The following is a 17,438-nucleotide window of genomic DNA, read 5'->3' as shown; positions in this document are numbered from 1 at the left end:
GCTAAAAGTATATTCCCTCGACATAGCTAGTATGCCTTTTCTTTTACAAAGTCATAATAACATAGTCTATAATGGCTAACTTGATCTATATTCCAATGACATGTTGTTAGTTCACTTTAAAAAATAATAGGAACATATGATATGCTACTTATTTTTTTTTATTATTAATATAAATATTCGAATTAGTTTACATATATCTTGATTAATATCATAAATTTTAAAATCAACAAACCTTCAATGACATTAAAAAAAATCAAATTTATAATTATTAAAAAAATAATTCATAATTTAATCAATTAAGTTATATATACTACCCATCTTTAAAAGTTTTAAAGAAACAGATGCACAAAAGCATGGCCTTCAAGGTACAAGAATGTACCCGTAGGTTTTTAATTATAAGCGGAAAGCACAAACCCATTTTCCCAATTATGCACTTTTATCCCTTCAATTTTCTTATTAAATTAGATTTTTTTTAAAATAGATTTGTTAAAATGATATATTTCAAATAATATTAGTGTCTTTTATAATATTATTAACCCATTATATGTGAGTTTATGCAAAATTTTCTAAAAACTTTACTCATAACATTGAATGCGATTGAGATATCAATCTTTTTTTATTTTTTTATTATGAAAGTTTTATATAATTTTTTTTTCAAATTTATTATTTTTATACTTGTTAATATACGTGCCTTAAAATTATCAATTTATTATTTTTATATTTTTTTATTATAGAAACTTGCTTCTAAGATTATGATAAGTTTTTATTTTAAAAAAATACTTTTGATAAAAAAAATGTTTGGTAAAAAAAGGAACGCTTCAATAAGGAAAATGGTACGTGTGTGTGTATATATATATTATTTCAAATAGTAATTAATTGTTTTTGAATATTTATTTTAATTGCTTTTAGTTTTATGCAATAAACAACATAGCTAAAAAAGATATGTTTTTCGGTTAAAGAAATACATCAATATGAAAAGAAGAATTTATACTAAAAAATAACAATTTTCTACATGATTTAAATTATTGCTTTTCTTATAATAAAAATATATTCTTATTAACATATAATTAAATAAAAAAAATGAAAGACACTATACATAAAGATATTAATTATCTTCATGTGCATTTATCTTTTGCTCTTTAAAAGAGGTATAAGTTTATTACTTTAGTATTTAGTTTGCCTTAACAACTTTTTTACAATTTATCAATTCATACATTATTCAATTTATTTTATTAAACATAGACATCAACGCGTTCACATTCTTCTCTAAAAATTCTAGAAGGATAGCACTTAGCTAGTTAGATGCAATCTAATTAAATCTTAATTTGGTGATGTTAAGAGCCGATGCCATACAACAAGGATTATCTACTAAAATTATGTCTTCTTTGTATTATTTATTTTATAAATATTAAAATTCTCTAAAATTATTTGAAAAACAAATTTATTTTATATTTATTTTTCTTCAACCAAACAAACTTTTATCACCATTAACTTTATTTCCTTTTATTCTAAGATTATTATTTTTTAATTCCAAGACAACAAAACACTACCCAAAAGTTGCCATTACCACAACAGAAGGTTGGCTGTCATCACAGTTCCCAAAGACATACCGGAAAAGTACTTGATCAATCAATTCCAGAAGGATGTTTCTGTTCAACAGTGAGTGGTAAGCGTGGCCAATACTCCACAAATCACCACCGCCCCTTGAACTGCTGCATGGATCATACAGCCCATTTTCCGGAAAGTTATTCACAACAAAAAATTTAAAAACAAAATAAAAAATAAAAGCATGCAGGTGCAGGTTTTCAATCTCCATCAAAATCAGGCATGTTATCCATGATAAAATATTTCAACTACCCAATCAATCCAAAACTTGATCGCAAAAACAATAGTGAAATCAAAGGGGAACAGCAAAAGCTAAAATAATCTAAGAAAATTCCTTTCGACTAAAGCTTCTGTCCAAACTCCAATAGCTTGCTAGAAGAAGCTCATGACATTCTCTGTGCAGCCTCCTTGGCTAAGACTCTCTCCTTAGCTTTGGTCTTAGCCAGAGATTTGGAACCCATGATGCCACCACCCCATTTCTTTCGGTGCTCGTCAAATTTGTCGTTGAAGTTAGCCTGCAATTGGAGGGATAAAAAGTGGAAGATGAAAAGAAAGAAAATTTGAGAATTAGGTAAACAAATTACAGGATATCAAATCAAAGAAAGAGCCACTTTAATCAGTAACAAACATCAAAAGCATGACTGTTGGACAGACTCAGTTCACTGTCAGATAATCAAATCAAGTATCAATTGCCTAAGCCTGATAACAAAAGGCTACTCCAAGGAGGATTACAAAAAAACTGAGATACTCATTCACTTCTTTCAGAGGGTTGTGACTCTAAATAAAAAACACTTTAGAGATACCCTAGATAAAGAGCAGGTGTAAGATAGTAAACATGAAAGGCAATCACACTGTAATCTTTGTGAATATAGATATTACCTTGACTGCCTCCAAAACCTTGCTAAATTCTAATTTATCCTCGTTCTTCACTGATGTAAGGCACAAAACTGATGCTGTTTTCTTGTGGACAATCTGATTTAAAACATAGAAGAGTAAAAAAAAACTATATTGATACCATAGGGTTTGTTTTCCAAAAAAATCAATGGATCTTTTAATGCATAGGATGAGAGTAGAAAAAATCACCGCTCCAAGACGTGACTTGCCCTTCACGATTGCATAAGGAACCTCCATTTTCCGGCACAATGCTGGCAACCAGACAACAAGCTCAATTGGATCCACATCATGTGCAATGACCACCAACTGGGCCTTGTTCTACATGAATCAAGTAGAGTCTTAGGAAAAATATAAGATAACCTTAAACAAGAAGGTATTAAATCTGGCATGCATGTTGTTAGCATCCACATCTTATGACAACCAAAAAAAAAAAAAAACAGAGGGACAAAATGCAACACAGAGAAACCAGCCAAGTGATGGAAAGAAATGAGAGGAATAAGAGTGGGAGACGAGAACGTCAAAGTAAACAAATTGAAAGCCATCTTCTCCTACACAGCCATAATTACAACAGAACTCCTACATAGATTGATCAAACTAGCTAAACAAGGTACCAAATCATCCATCATCTTATTGCAACCTAAATAATTTACAGAGTTGACCACCAACGCCATGGAAACCAACATCCGTACCTGCTCAATGAGGTAAGTGACATGGTTAAGACCATATTTAACGACAATAGGCTTCTTTGATTCCACAATCTTTCCCTCTTCAGCAGCTTGTGCTCTTTTAAGAAGCCTTTCCTTCTTAGCAACCTTGTCCTCGGGTCTATATTTTAGCAACAACTTAAAAAGTTGTGTGGCTGTAATACAAAATGAAGAAAGTATAACCACGCATTAACATGGGGCGAATCATCTGCAGTTATGGCTAGGCATTGATGGGAATGACGCATGTTAAATTTAAGCTTGCACATCCATGATCCTTGGGTACAAAGTTTGCTAGCTTTTCTAAAATAGGGATGAAAAACTTACCAAGGTTCTTGTCAAGGGTTTTTGTGAACTGGTTAACAGCAGGAGGGACCTTCAAACGCTGTTTCAGAATCCTTCTTTGCCTCTGAATACGAACAACATGTGGCCACTTTACAAATCTGGTCAAATCCTTCTTGGGTGGAAGGGCACCACCAATTCCAAACTGCTTTGGTCGCTTCTCAAACAAAGGATTCACAACCTTTTCCTGTAATTAATCAACATAAATGCACAGAACTTTAGTGGAAAAAGGAAAGCACACAAAGGCCAAACTTGACAGGAGGAGAATTATGATCCATCACATGCAAGATCTAAGAAGTAGGCATAATCTATACACATTTGAATCCTTGATTCCCAAGAATTTATTGTTTCACTAACACAAGCTTATTTTGTGTGTGCGCATACCAGAGAGAGAGAGAGAGAGACATACAGGTTTTTTCTTTGCTGCTAGCGGGGCCTTCACACCTCTTTTGGGAGCCTGTCGTCAACATAAAAACAAGCTAGTGAATCAAAACTGGAAAAAGAAACTCCAAGATCACAAACTTTTCAGTGAAAATTTCATAGACACACCATTTCAATATATAAGGGGCATTAAAAGTACTAATTCAAACAACACAGAAAAAAGCAGCAGAACCTAACATATATCAAGTGTCTGTAAATATAACTATTCTACACATACATAATTCCAACTTCTCAAAAACCACATAATGAATTTATTGAAAATCCATCTAAATAACAAAGTTAGTGAGCTAGGACTTTTAGCTTAACTTATAAACAGTAAAATGCATTTTCTCACAGCCCACTTTGAAACTTCTACTGCTCAACTTTTAATATAACTTCAAGCATATACTCATTGCTTTTCAGGGGCAACTATCAATTGCAAGTTATCATCAATAAATTGGTCATCGTTCATCAAATCATTGCCACTATAAAGAGTATATGCTATATGGGTAACTTAAAATAAAAATCCCGAATGAAGAAGAAAACAGATAGAGTCCTCCATTCACTAAGAAATCAACAGACCCATCATGAAAATAGCAAACTATATCCCAAACAAAAGAAACCAAACAGTAAAAAAAAAAAACACATTATATGGACGAGAATATGAAATGGGGTTGCAAGAAGTGAAGTGGATATCATACCATGTGGAAGAGGAGATCGGAAGAACCCTGGCAGATGTGTTTGTGGAGGAAGGGTGAGGGCTCTCTGGAGCGTAGCGGAAGCGGCTGGCTTGGTAATTAGGGTTTTTATTTTCTCCATGTTATGTGGGACTGAAGAAGGTAAGCCCATAGACCTCCCAAGCCCTAATTTCTTTTTCTAATCGGGTCATCTTTGCTGTTTGCTTACCAAAGTTTAGTCGTATTTTCTACTTGTTTTTATTTTGCAGCCCCAAACTTCCAGTGATAGGTTCGGCCCGGCTTGACGGGTTGACTAAAAACCTAATTGACTTGAGATTGAAACCAGATAGAACTGAAGAAAAAAAAAATAAAAAATTAGGTGTAATCTAACAGGTTAACCTGGTTGCAATCCATTTAATTTTTTTTTAAAAAAATTAAAACGATGTTATTTTGATTTTTTTTTAAAAAAATTGACCCGAATAACTTGGTGACCCGGTTAAAACCCGAAACCTAAGCGTTAGATCGAGCCGGATCTAAAAACTATACTTTTATCTTTTGTTTTTCTTTTATTGATTTTATGCAATGGAAGAATATCGTTTATATCAAATCATTTTTATACCAGTTTCATAAGTTCCCAATTATATTCTATATATAAAAAAATATTTCTATTTAAAAAAAAATCAAGAGTAAGAATTCTTTCAAATTTATATCTAAAACATTTTATGCAATGGAAGAATATCGTTGCTGTTCTTGTTTCGTCATGTAGTTTTAAGTATAGTCTCCTTTCAATTAGGAAGGATGACAATGGGATAATTTTGTCTTGTTTCCTTTTGAAGTGGCGCTATTGGATGTTTAAGATTGTGTTAATCATTTAAAATATTTTTTATTTAAAAATATATTAAAATAATATTTTTAAAATTAATACATAAAAAATGATATAAAAATATAAAAAAATAATTTTTAACATTAAAAAAACACACAGTCTAAACAACATTTTTAAACGGACTATTAAAGACGTAATGAAGGTTGTAGGCCTGGCGAAAGTAAAGAGCCGTTTACAGGTGATAGAGGTTAACTTTTAACAATTTTCACTTTGAATATTCTGGTGTTCTTGTGAGAATTTCAATTTTCAAGAGCTCAAAATCGTCAGACTTCTGTGGAATTGCTCCTTGTGTCCACTCACTCTGCCCTCTCCAATTCAAATTTCCTTCATATAATTAAAAGACTACTTGCAGTAGAGAATTGGGACTGACATATAAGCCATTAATCTTGATACATCCCTCGGGAAACCATTTGCAACTTTGCATTGCACACAAATTTCTTCACGTTTTGGTACCTATCATGTCATGAAGCCTTTACAGGATCTTTATTGTCTTTTAGTGCGCGTGTTAGAGAATAATATAAATCATATCTTAGGATCTCAACTAACAATTTAAACTATTGAATTGAGATGATTCTTTGACATAGTATCAAAATCTTGATGATTATGGTCACGAGTTTAAATCTCACTGATCAGTCGTTGGAACCACCAAAATAATTTTGACTTAACTATATCACAAACAAGATAAATTTGTAATATGATCGTGAAAATCAGGTCAAACCCAAGAGAAATTTCGTTTAATCTTCCGATAATATACTGAAATGAGAAAGAATAAGGGGTTTGAATGAAAAATTCAAGAAACAATAATTCTGAAAATAATAAATTGATATATCGTTAAACAATTCAAGGGTCCACACATCCATTCCTATAAATCTATTGATCGTCAAAGTAAAATAAATATTTTTTCACGTTAAGCAAATAAATTCGATATCGCTTAAAACTGAGGGAAATTGATGAGATTACAAGTACATTAATTAGAAAAAGTTCTCCGATCAATTTCTTACCAGTAATATTGAAAGCAATTTTCATTCATTCGGTAGTAGTCTTAGAAATAAAATCTATGCATTTATTCTAAGCAAATATTCAAAAGCTAGACAATTTTAACTTAATTTATTCTTCCTTAATAAATCAAAATGAGAGTTGCAGTAATCAAATTAATTGTTTTGCTTCTTACTCTAGTTCCTAACAATAATTACGGATTGAAAGAAACTAGAAAGCTTACATGCCATCTCAAAATATTTCAGTAAGCTTGAATAACAATCAACAACATAATTCTGAATAAGAAAAAATAAATAATTGAATTTGAAAAAATTACAATGGCATCGTTACTTCTCACAGTGTGTTAATAGAGATGGTGTATATGCCTCTTGAACTAAATTCATGAGTTTAGTTTAAAGTTGCTGAAAAATTGACAAAAGCATAGACGAAATGAATTATTCTTGACCCCTGTTTCAACTGTGTTCTGTTCTCTTTATCCTCTCTATTTGCTATGGAAATCTTCAATATTCTTAAGCTAATTAGGAGTCTTCATGATGCTAAATTCATTCATTCTTTATCTGGTCTTTATAGTTGGATAAATCTCTCAGAATTTTTGTTGAAAACTGATTCTGTTGCTATCACAATTCTGCTGTAATACCAACTTTGTTGCAATTTAGACTTTGATTCTGACTTGGTTTCTTGCACTATTCAACCATCCCAACTATAGTTTTTCATTCATGACATGTTAAAGGATTGATTTGAACATTTATCGGGTCCTAAGGCCTACTGTTCTTATATCAGACTCTCAGTCATGTTGGGATGCTCGACATTGTTAGTTTCCAAATCAAACCAGGGACCCATTTCAACCAACCAAATTGTGTTCTGATTTTGTCCTTCAAAACGATTTTATTTGACTTTGAGCCCTTCATGAAAGTTGTGATACTTGATGTGTGGATGAATTTATATTTTTGAATAGCCTGAGTTTGATATCAGAAGCTTAAGATATTTTCGTTTGAATATTTAGTGTGAAAAAAGAAAATTCTGCTGCGAAAAGGATTATGACTTGAGTTTTCAGGTCTGATTCAAGGTCTAAATGAGATCGGATTTTTGCCCATAATACCTTCTTGGAAAGCTTGACATGTGTACTTCAACTTAGATTAAGCCCATATTCTCTTTTTGGAATTCTAACTTGGCAAAAAAAAAAAAAAAAAAACCTGTCACAAGAAGCTAAGTCCAAAACGTAAAACGTAGAATTTCTTATTTTGTAGCAATTAATTCACGAAATCTCTTTTGTGTGCCAAACTTATAAAAATAACTTCCAATCAACTCAGAAAAATTTAAAATACCTTAAAAAGCATAGTGTAAAAGGAATAAAAACATATGTATATTTTACACTTATCACTCACCACCCTTATTTTTTTATATAAAAATCAAGTACAAAGTAATGCGAGTTTATACAAGTTTCGAGTCTAAAAGGCCTTCACTTGAAGGGGTATGTTGGAAAATAATATAAATCATATCTTGGGATCTCACTTAACATCTTAAGTTATTGGATCGAGATGGTTCTTTGATAACACATTCTTTTTTCTTAATCTTTTTGGAATATGTTCTTATGACTGATTACAGAAGTATTGATTTAGTAGTAGAAGAGCTTCAGCAGACATTAGAGATCCTTTAGGAAGTGCAGAGAAGTTTCAGGACCCTTGCATATCAAGGCATATCATCCTTTGGAATAGATTCCTGGATGAGCATCATGTTGGGTTTGTTGCTATTAATGTGCAACAACCATTAATGAACGACATCGTCCATTGGCTTTGATTAGGGGTGTTCAAAAAAACACATCAACCTATTAAACTGAAAAAATCGAGAAAAAATTAACTGAAAAAACCGAACCGATAAAAAAACCGAATAAACCAATTAAAAAAACAAAAAAAAAACCACCTGGTCCGGTTCAATTCCTGTTTAAAAGAGCTTAAATTGAACCAAATCGGACCAGTTTAAAAAAAGGTATAAAAAAAACCATCCCTAACCCTAAATCACTTTTCTCCTTTCCAGCTGCCACCCCCCTCCCCTTTTCCTTTCCACCCTTCCCACCCTCTTCCCCTTCCTAGCCTTTCTTTTCCCCTTCCCCTCCTCAGTTTCATAACCTTTTCCAGGACTTGAAAAGGGCTGCCTTCGACAATCCAATGATAAGGAAAGAGAGATTCACTAGATGGGATAGAATGTAGTGATGAAATGAGTTCCTTTGCAGCTATTCCTTCTGCCTTTTTTGAAGTGACAGAATAGCCAAATGAATTGGCCTCCTCTCCTAGTTTTTGGGCTTTCTCCTTCCCCTTCCCCCAAAAGCAAGTGAACAATTGTTATCCAAGCTCTCCCTGCAGATTGTAAGCCCATAGGCAAGGAGAACTTCTAGAAGTTATTTTATTGTGTCAAAATTATATAGTTTGATTATTAATATACAAATATTTCTTAACATCATCTGAAAGGGGAAGGGGAAGGGGAAGGGGAAGGGAAAGGAGAAGAGGAAGGGGAAGGGGAAGCGAGTGAACAATGGTTATCATTGTTACCATAGAACAATCCGGTTTTTTTGGTTTTTTTTGCTAAAAAACCGACTCGAACCGAACAAAACCAGTTTGATTTGAACCAGTTCTCAGTTTGGTCCGGGTTGTATTAATAAAGAATATTATTTTTCGGTTTGGTTGTATTTTTGAGTTAAAACCGGACCAAACCGGACTGTGAACACCCTAACTTTGACAGCCACCATTGTTGAAGAAGAGTTGGAGTTGGTGGCACCATTCTTGCCTATAAATAGGCATCGAGAGAGAGCATCAAAGATTGAGAGAAAGAGCGAAGAGTGCAATGGAACAAAAAAGAGAAGAGGAGAGAAAGTAAAGTGGCTGCCAAGGGCAGCAGCCCTGCTGCCTTGTGAGTAGTGTATAAGCAATGTGAGTAAAGTTTAAGTGAAGTAATCCTCCTCTTTCATGTGTGTTGTAACTCTTTCTCTATCTATCTCTAATAATATGAACTTTTCCTGTGGATATAAACGATTTGTCAAACCATGTTATATATTGTGTCAGTGTACTTAACCTCTAATGAATAACTATCAGAACATCACCGATTAGAATTCCCTACACATCAAACGTACCGATAAGATTTGTTGATTCTCTACAATTGAAGTGCGGAAGGCAAGATATCAGAGACTGTTATGGCATTAGTTTTGATGTTACCAATCTAGAAAGGGTTTTCATGTACCTTAAAATAGTATAGGTTGGGTTGTTGTTGTTGTTTCGTTTATGAGATGTAAAGAACATTTTCTCATATGTATTGTGTTTTATGTAGAACCTCTAGACTCGTATTTCCGAAACCTCTGATAATTGAAAACAAAAAATGGAGAGCTCAAGTGACCTGTTTATCAGACAAGCTGTTCTCATAGACTACTGAATTATCTACAAAGAAATTGAGGTTCAACAAAGTAATATTTCCATCCACAACAAGGCAATGCATCTGGCAGCATTCAGAAATTGAAATGAGTTCACAGATTGCGCCATACCCGTTTACTGCAATTGATAGAAAAGCAAGATCCATCTACTATTTTTACCATCTTAGAGTGGTGAAGCTTCTTTTCTGAAGCGTTGTCCTGGCTACATTTCAGGACACCAAGAGAGGGTTGATCACAATTCACAGCTCCGATGAAGAATGTCATTCCCGACTTCTCCTCCCTGATCAAGAATAAGAAAGGATGGTCAGCTACAAAACTTGGAGGATTCAACCGGCGACTTTGTCTAATCAATCTTGGAGCAGTACTAGCTGCTGCTTCCGTGCCTTCATTAGCCTCAATACAGGACGCATGAAATACATTTGACAAGAACAGGGACTTAGCAGAATCAACCATCCCCGACAGTTCTCCAACAGCTTTGAAAGGTAGTTCCAGTCCCAATTCCTTCATAGTTTTTGAGGCTTCAAACTTGAATGAGAACTTAAATCTTGGAATCCAAAACTCAGGAAGATCCTCTTCCCGTAACTTGAATTGCATAGTATAGAGTTCAGGGCTGGATTTGAATACTTGAATCAGACTGTGCAGGTCATCTGTTGCTTCTGGAAGAAAGAAGTACATGGAGAATTGCCTGGTGTCTTGATCATTTTGGTAGGGAATTTTGAGAATCTTATAGCCATCGAAGCATCCATAAAGATGTCTCTGGTATCTCTTGCTGGTCATGAAAGGAACTTGAACAATCTGTCCACCAAGAAGATGGAAGTCATTATATTTAGTTTTTGATGCATCGAATTTCCGATCCCATGTTCCTTTGAAGTAGAGTGCATTTGCAAGGACTAAAGCTGTATCATCACCCAAACACTTCGAAGGGAGAACGTTTTTGATGATTCCTCTGGTTTCAGTCTCCACCCACGAATTAATGTCATTCAACACTTGATTAGCCTTCAAAGAAAATGATCTAGTGTCAATTGCCAGTATCCGCGGAAAGAAAAATGTTGCTATCCATGGCCAAAATTTAGAACTTTGTAAAATCACCTCCAGATTTGACAAAGCTCCTGAATTAACTTGTCAGTTGGATGGATACAAGTTTCAATCAGCTAGCATCTAAGTTGCCAGAAATCCAAAATTGCCATGTCTCACAAGGATACACTATCAAAATGTGGATTCTGAAGTTTCAATTCTATCAAAGTGCTATTCTTTATGATCTTCAATGGTTTGACGAAATCAAAGACATACCACAATCAATACTAGAATAGCATAAAGGAGCATGAAAGAGATTGCAACATTACCTCATTTACAAAGTCAATCTCTTTGGTTGTACCACAGTAAACGCCTCTCGCCACCTCCTGAAAGTAAGGCTTCAAACGATAACTTAGATCAACCCAAGCACCATTGACAAATGACACGATTGGACTTCCGGTTTGGTCCTCGCTCCAGTTTGATGGCAATAATACAGAAGTGATAGCCTGCGAATCCAAAGATTTCAGCTCATCGAGGCTTTTCAGTTTTAGAAATGAAAGCAGCTGCTCCAGGGTAGACCCACTTGAGCCTACAGCAACAAGGCTCAACATACAATGGAACGAAAAAGGCGAGAACACAAAGTTTGACGAGTCGTCAGCTTCTTTCAGAAAAATATGGAATGCCATATCCAAGCAGAAGCTAGTATCAACATTTCCTGATGGGATCTGTAGTTGGCCCTCCATTGTTATGTCCAAAGTATCAAGTTAACAACAATTTCTTTTACATATGTTTAAACATACAATTGGTAGGTACATTGTAACGGAGCTTACAAAGTGTGTTTATTTAACGACATAGTCGTTAGCACGAGTTGATGCAATTCCTGATGTTTTGCCGTGTCAACAAAGCAGACAAATGCACATATAAGAGCATGTTTGTTTGTGAGGTGCGCTGCGCTTTCATGCTTTTCCTCTTAAAGAAACACACTCTAAATATGGATGATCTTAGTAGAAATTTCTTTCCTAGATTTCTTTTATTATCTGAATCTGCTCATTTAACCACATGTTTTAGCACTGCTGGAACTGCTATAAAACATTCTTGTCTATCAATGAGTATCTAAGAAATTGAGATATACACATCTTTTAAGCAGTTGAGCACAGAAAAAGAGTTGAAAACATCCATCTAAAACCCTCGCTGTTTAAGCCAGTCACCTTTAGCAACAGGGCTATGAAAAAAAGATGTCTTGATGTCTATAGAGATTCATTGCATATAAATTAATAAATGTATTTCTTGTCCTGCCTCCTACTATTGCTTCTTCTGTGAAAACCTCTGCAAAAGAAAATTCATCTTTGGTGAATTTTTTTTTCTTCCACGTTCTTCCGCTGAAGTAGATTTTTGATCTTTTAAGCGTTGGCATAGATGAAGTTCAAGAAACCAAGAGAGGGTTGAACAAAGCTACAATGAATAAAATCATTCCTGATTTCTCATCCTTGATTATGAACATGAAAGGATGGTCTACTACGAAGTTTGGAGGATGCAGCCTGCCACATAATTAATAAATCTTGGAGCAGTACTAGCTGCAGCTTCTGTTCCTTTCTCATTCACTTGAGTAGAGGACTCATGAAATACCTTAGACAACACAAGTGACCCAGGGGAATCAACCATCTCAGAAAATCCTCCAACAAGACTAAATGGCAGCACCTTTCCCCGTTCCTTCATGGTACCCGAGGCTTCAAACTTGAATGGGAACTTAAATCTTGGAGTCCAGAAGCTCGGTAGATCCTCTTCTTGCAAATTGTGTTTTTCATAGAATTCAGGACTGGACCTGAATATTTGTATTAGAATTTACAAGCCATCTCTAGCATCTGAAGTGAGAAATACATTGAGAATTGCGTGGACTCTTGACCTTTTTGTGAGGCAATTTTGAGAATTTTATAACCATCAAAGCATCCATAAAGACGTGTCTGCTATGCTTTGCTGGACATGAGAGGAACTTGAGCAATCTGTCCGTTAAGAAGATGGAAGTCTTTGTATTCAGTTTTTGTTGCATCAAATGTTCGATCCCATGCTCCTTTAAAGTAGAGTTCATTTGCAAGGACAAGAGCTGTGTCATCGCTCAGACACTCTTGTGGGGACTGGGGAGGAGGTTTTTGATAAGTCCTCTGGTTTAGTCTCAACCCATGAAATGACTTCATTCAGCCCTTCACTAGTTTATAGAACTGAATTTTTCTTTTAAGTTAACAAAAAAATGTCCATGCTATAAGAAATCATTTGATATCATTATTAATCTCGAATATGTTAATATTTTTTTTTTATCCGGTTCCTTGTCTAATCCCAGCTAAAAATCAAATGATATAGGAGCTGGCCTGATATGAACATTGTGATGCAGTTAGTGTTCTGTTTGGCCGTGGCAACAAAGCAATCTAACAAACAAACACATATACAATAAAAACATAAAAACAGAAGGCAGGAATTAAAAGGAACGAGGAAGGAACCCCAATGAAACCCTATGCTCCTTTGAACAACAGCTATGAATGTGATTGACTTTGCTTGGTGTCTTGACCGTTTTGGTTGGAATTTGGGGAACTTACAGCCGTCAAAGGACCCTTGTAGATGTCGCTGGTTTGCCTTCCTGGTCGTGGAAAGAACTCGAAAAATCTATATATTGAGAAAGTGGAAGTATAGTACTCGGTTTTTGATGTATTGAGTTTTCGATCCCATGCACCTTTGAAGGAGAATGCATTTGCAAGGACCAAAGCTGTATCATTGCCCTGACACTACTTTGGAAGGAGCTTTTTTATGAGATCTTTTCAATCTGAAACTTGATTATCCTTCAAGAGAAAGCATCGAATGTCAGCTATTGGCTTCTCATGATTATACTTGAAACATGAAAGAAATATAGATACATGCTGTTGCGATCTGATACGAGTAAATTAAACCTGCTGTATATCTGCATCTGATACGAGTAAATTACAATTATCTTCACAGTAAATTATGCATTACTACTAATATCTTGCTAATGATTATATATATTGACTACTAGATAAATGACATAAAATCGAATAGCAGGTTATGAAAAATAAATTCTTCGACGAGAGCATTCTCAGTGAAAAAGAGGAGGTCCCAGAACCAAAAACATTGTTTTCAAGGGGCAAGGTTACAGACTCGATTATTTTTCTGTGACAATAACTGCCCTTGCGCTTCCTGAACCACGACCACAAAAATTTTCCGGAACTGCAAAACCAAAATGCTAAAATACCAAATAAAAATTCAATCAGTTTACGAGAAACTGAGGTTGTTGGTTTTCATTCTCTCCATTGAATACCTAAATATTGCTCATGATAAAATACTTCTACTACCGAATCAATACAAAACTTGTCTGCCACAACATAAAGTGCAATCAAAGGGGAAATGCATGAGCTTAAGAGCATCTATGGAAGTTCCTCTCGACTATAACTTCTGTCCAATAGCTTGCTAGAAGAAGCTCATGTCATTCTTTGTGCAGCCTCCTTGGCTAAGACTCTCTCCTTAGCTTTGGTCTTAGCCAGAGATTTGGAACCCATGATGCCACCCCCCCATTTCTTACGGTGCTCATCAAACTTGTCATTGAAGTTAGCCTGCAGTTTAAGGGAACAAAACTGAAATATGCAAAGAAAACAGAAATTCGAGAAAAAGGTAACAAGATTACATATATTGAATCCAAGGAAAAAAATCACTCCATTCAGTAAACCACAAAAAAAACATCATAAGCGTTACTGTTAGACAAACTCAGTTCACTGTGGGATGAGGAAATCAAGTATGGATTGCCTCAGCCTGATCACAAAAAGCTATCTTCTAGGAGGATTACCAATTAAAAAACACTTTTTTTTTCTTTGAGAGGGTTGTGACTTGAAAAGAACATTTCAGAGATAACTTCTGGATGAAGAGCAGGGACACAATCATAATATGATATGCTATCATAGTGTAGTCATTGCTCATTAAAAATATTACCTTGACTGCCTCCAAAACCTTGCTAAACTCCAATTTATCCTCATTCTTCACTGATGTAAGGCACAAAACGGATGCTGTTTTCTTGTGGACAATCTATTTTAAAAACATAGAAGATTCAAATAAATATATAGATACCATAGGGTTCGTTTTCCAAAAAAAGCAGATCTTTTAATGCACAGGACAAGATTAGGAAAAACTACCGCTCCAAGACGTGATTTGCCCTTCACAATTGCATAAGGAACCTCCATTTTCCGGCACAAAGCTGGCAACCAGACAACAAGCTCAATTGGATCCACATCATGAGCTATAACAACCAACTGGGCCTTGTTCTACATGCATCAAGTATAGTATTAGGAAAAATATAAGATAACCTTAGACAATAATGCATCAAATCTGTCATTCTTTTTACTTTTAATGAAGCACTAAAAAGACATTGTTTTGAAATCTTTTTTACAAATTAGGAGTTGACTCGACCAATGGACTGGGACTCCTCATTTGGTTTAATTGCAAACCCGGCCGAGGTGAAGCCTCAACCCTTGAGTACTAGAGGGTCAACTCACTAGGTAGGGCCAATTTTGATAATTATGGTTATAGCTCATTTATGAGTGAACTCTTCTTATATAGATCAATCAAGCTACCTAAACAAAGTACCAGATCATCCAAACTAAAATTGCTACCTAATTATTTAACAAAGTATGCCATAGAAACCAACATCCGTACCTGTTCAATGAGGTAGGTTACATGGTTAAGACCATATTTAACGACAATAGGCTTCTTTGATTCCACAGTCTTCCCCTCTTCAGCAGCTTGTGCTCTTTTAAGAAGCCTTTCCTTCTTAGCAACCTTGTCCTCAGGTCTATATTTTAGCAACAACTTAAAAAGTTGTGTGGCTGTAATACAAAATGAAGAAAATAAAACCACAAATTCACAGGAGACAAATCATCTGCAGTTTTGGTAACTTGTTTATAAGAACGATGCATGCTAAATGTGATCCTGGACATCCAGGATCCTCGGGAACAGAGTTTGCTAACTTTTCTAGAACAGGGAAGAAAAACTTACCAAGGTTCTTGTCAAGTGTTTTTGTGAACTGGTTAACAGCAGGAGGAACCTTCAAACGCTGTTTAAGAATCCTTCTTTGCCTCTGAATACGAACAACATGTGGCCACTTGACAAATCTAGTCAAATCTTTCTTGGGTGGAAGGGCACCACCAATTCCAAACTGCTTTGGTCGCTTCTCAAACAGAGGATTGACGACCTTTTCCTGTAGTTAATCAACATAAATGCACTAAGACTTTAGTTGCAAAAGGAAAGCACACAAAGCCCAAAAGTGACAGGGGGCAGAATAATGATCCATCACATGTGAGTCCTAAGAACTGGGCATAATCTATAAGCATCTGCATTTTCAACTCCCAAGAATTGATTGTTTCACTAACACATGCTTATTTTGTGTGTGCGTGCGCGTGTGTGCATACAGTAGAGAGAGACAGAGAGCATACAGGTTTTTTCTTTGCTGCTAGCGGGGCCTTCACACCTCTTTTGGGAGCCTGTCATCAATACAAAAACAAGCTGATAAATGAAAATTGGGAAAAGAAACTTTTTTAAAAAAAATGAGACACCAACAGTACTAATTCAAAAAACACATAGAAAAGCAGCAGGACCTAATATTTGTTCTATGTCCAGTCAGTAAATATAACTATTCCATGCGACAACCAGAATCCCAACTTCTCAAAAACTACTTAATGGTCAGGAACTTATTGAAAATCCGTCTAAATAACGAAAATAGTGAGCGAGGGTTTCTAGGTTAACTTCTAACCAGGACACTGCATTTTCTCATAGTCCATCTTTAACTTCTACTGCCGCACTTTTAATAAAGCTTAAAGCATATAGTCGTTGCTTTCAGGGGCAACTATCAATTGCAGAATTATCATCAATAAATTGGTCACCATTCACCAAATCATTACTTCTATAAGGAACCCTAAATATAAAGTTATATTAAGACTTCAATTTAACATAAAAAACCAAAGCACCAAAGTTCCTTCACTCCAGCAAGTTTTTAAGCTATCTGGGTCACTTAAAATAACAGCCCCAAATGGAGAGGCAAACCGATAGAGTCTCCACTCAGTCGAAAATCAACAAACCATCATGAACGAAGCAATTGTATCCCAAACAAATGAAACCAGACAAAAACAAAAAACACATCATATGGATGAGAGCATGAAATGAGGATGAGAGAAGTGAAGTAAATATCGTACCATGTGGAAGAGGAGATCGAAAGAAACCCTGGCAGATGTGCTTGTTGAGGAAGGGAGACAGCTTAGGAGGACAGCTGAAGCGGCTGGTTTTATAATTAGGGCTGGTTTTATAATTAGGGTTTTATTTTCCTTATGTTATATGGCTGTAGAGGGTGGTACGAGTATGCTGCGGTAGAGAATAATTTTTAAAATGTTTTTGTTTAAAAATATATTAAAATATTTTATTTAAAATTAAAAAATTCTCAAAAT

The 17,438-nt window shown here is 35.0% G+C and overlaps 2 protein-coding genes across 2 annotated transcripts; both read right to left on the bottom strand.

Annotated features, from left to right (window-relative positions):
• Nucleotides 1–1,775: 1,775 nt before the first annotated feature.
• LOC118042720 (large ribosomal subunit protein eL8y-like) lies at nt 1,776–4,832 on the bottom strand. The gene is made up of 7 exons (XM_035050441.2): nt 4,664–4,832; nt 3,952–3,999; nt 3,528–3,729; nt 3,189–3,358; nt 2,689–2,817; nt 2,485–2,577; nt 1,776–2,120 (listed from the first exon to the last, which is right to left on the bottom strand). Exons 1-7 carry the CDS (start codon nt 4,664–4,666, stop codon nt 1,989–1,991), a joined length of 777 nt encoding a protein of 258 aa, XP_034906332.1. The 5' UTR covers nt 4,667–4,832; the 3' UTR covers nt 1,776–1,988.
• Nucleotides 4,833–14,017: 9,185 nt separating this feature from the next.
• LOC118042719 (large ribosomal subunit protein eL8y) lies at nt 14,018–17,335 on the bottom strand. The gene is made up of 7 exons (XM_035050440.2): nt 17,190–17,335; nt 16,434–16,481; nt 15,997–16,198; nt 15,658–15,827; nt 15,138–15,266; nt 14,938–15,030; nt 14,018–14,564 (listed from the first exon to the last, which is right to left on the bottom strand). Exons 1-7 carry the CDS (start codon nt 17,190–17,192, stop codon nt 14,433–14,435), a joined length of 777 nt encoding a protein of 258 aa, XP_034906331.1. The 5' UTR covers nt 17,193–17,335; the 3' UTR covers nt 14,018–14,432.
• Between the last annotated feature and the right edge of the window lie 103 nt (nt 17,336–17,438).

Source organism: Populus alba, chromosome 17 (assembly GCF_005239225.2).
Source record: "Populus alba chromosome 17, ASM523922v2, whole genome shotgun sequence".
Taxonomy (NCBI): domain Eukaryota; kingdom Viridiplantae; phylum Streptophyta; class Magnoliopsida; order Malpighiales; family Salicaceae; genus Populus; species Populus alba.
The sequence above is the reverse complement of the archived record's forward strand: the minus strand, read 5'-3'. Positions and strand labels throughout refer to the sequence as shown.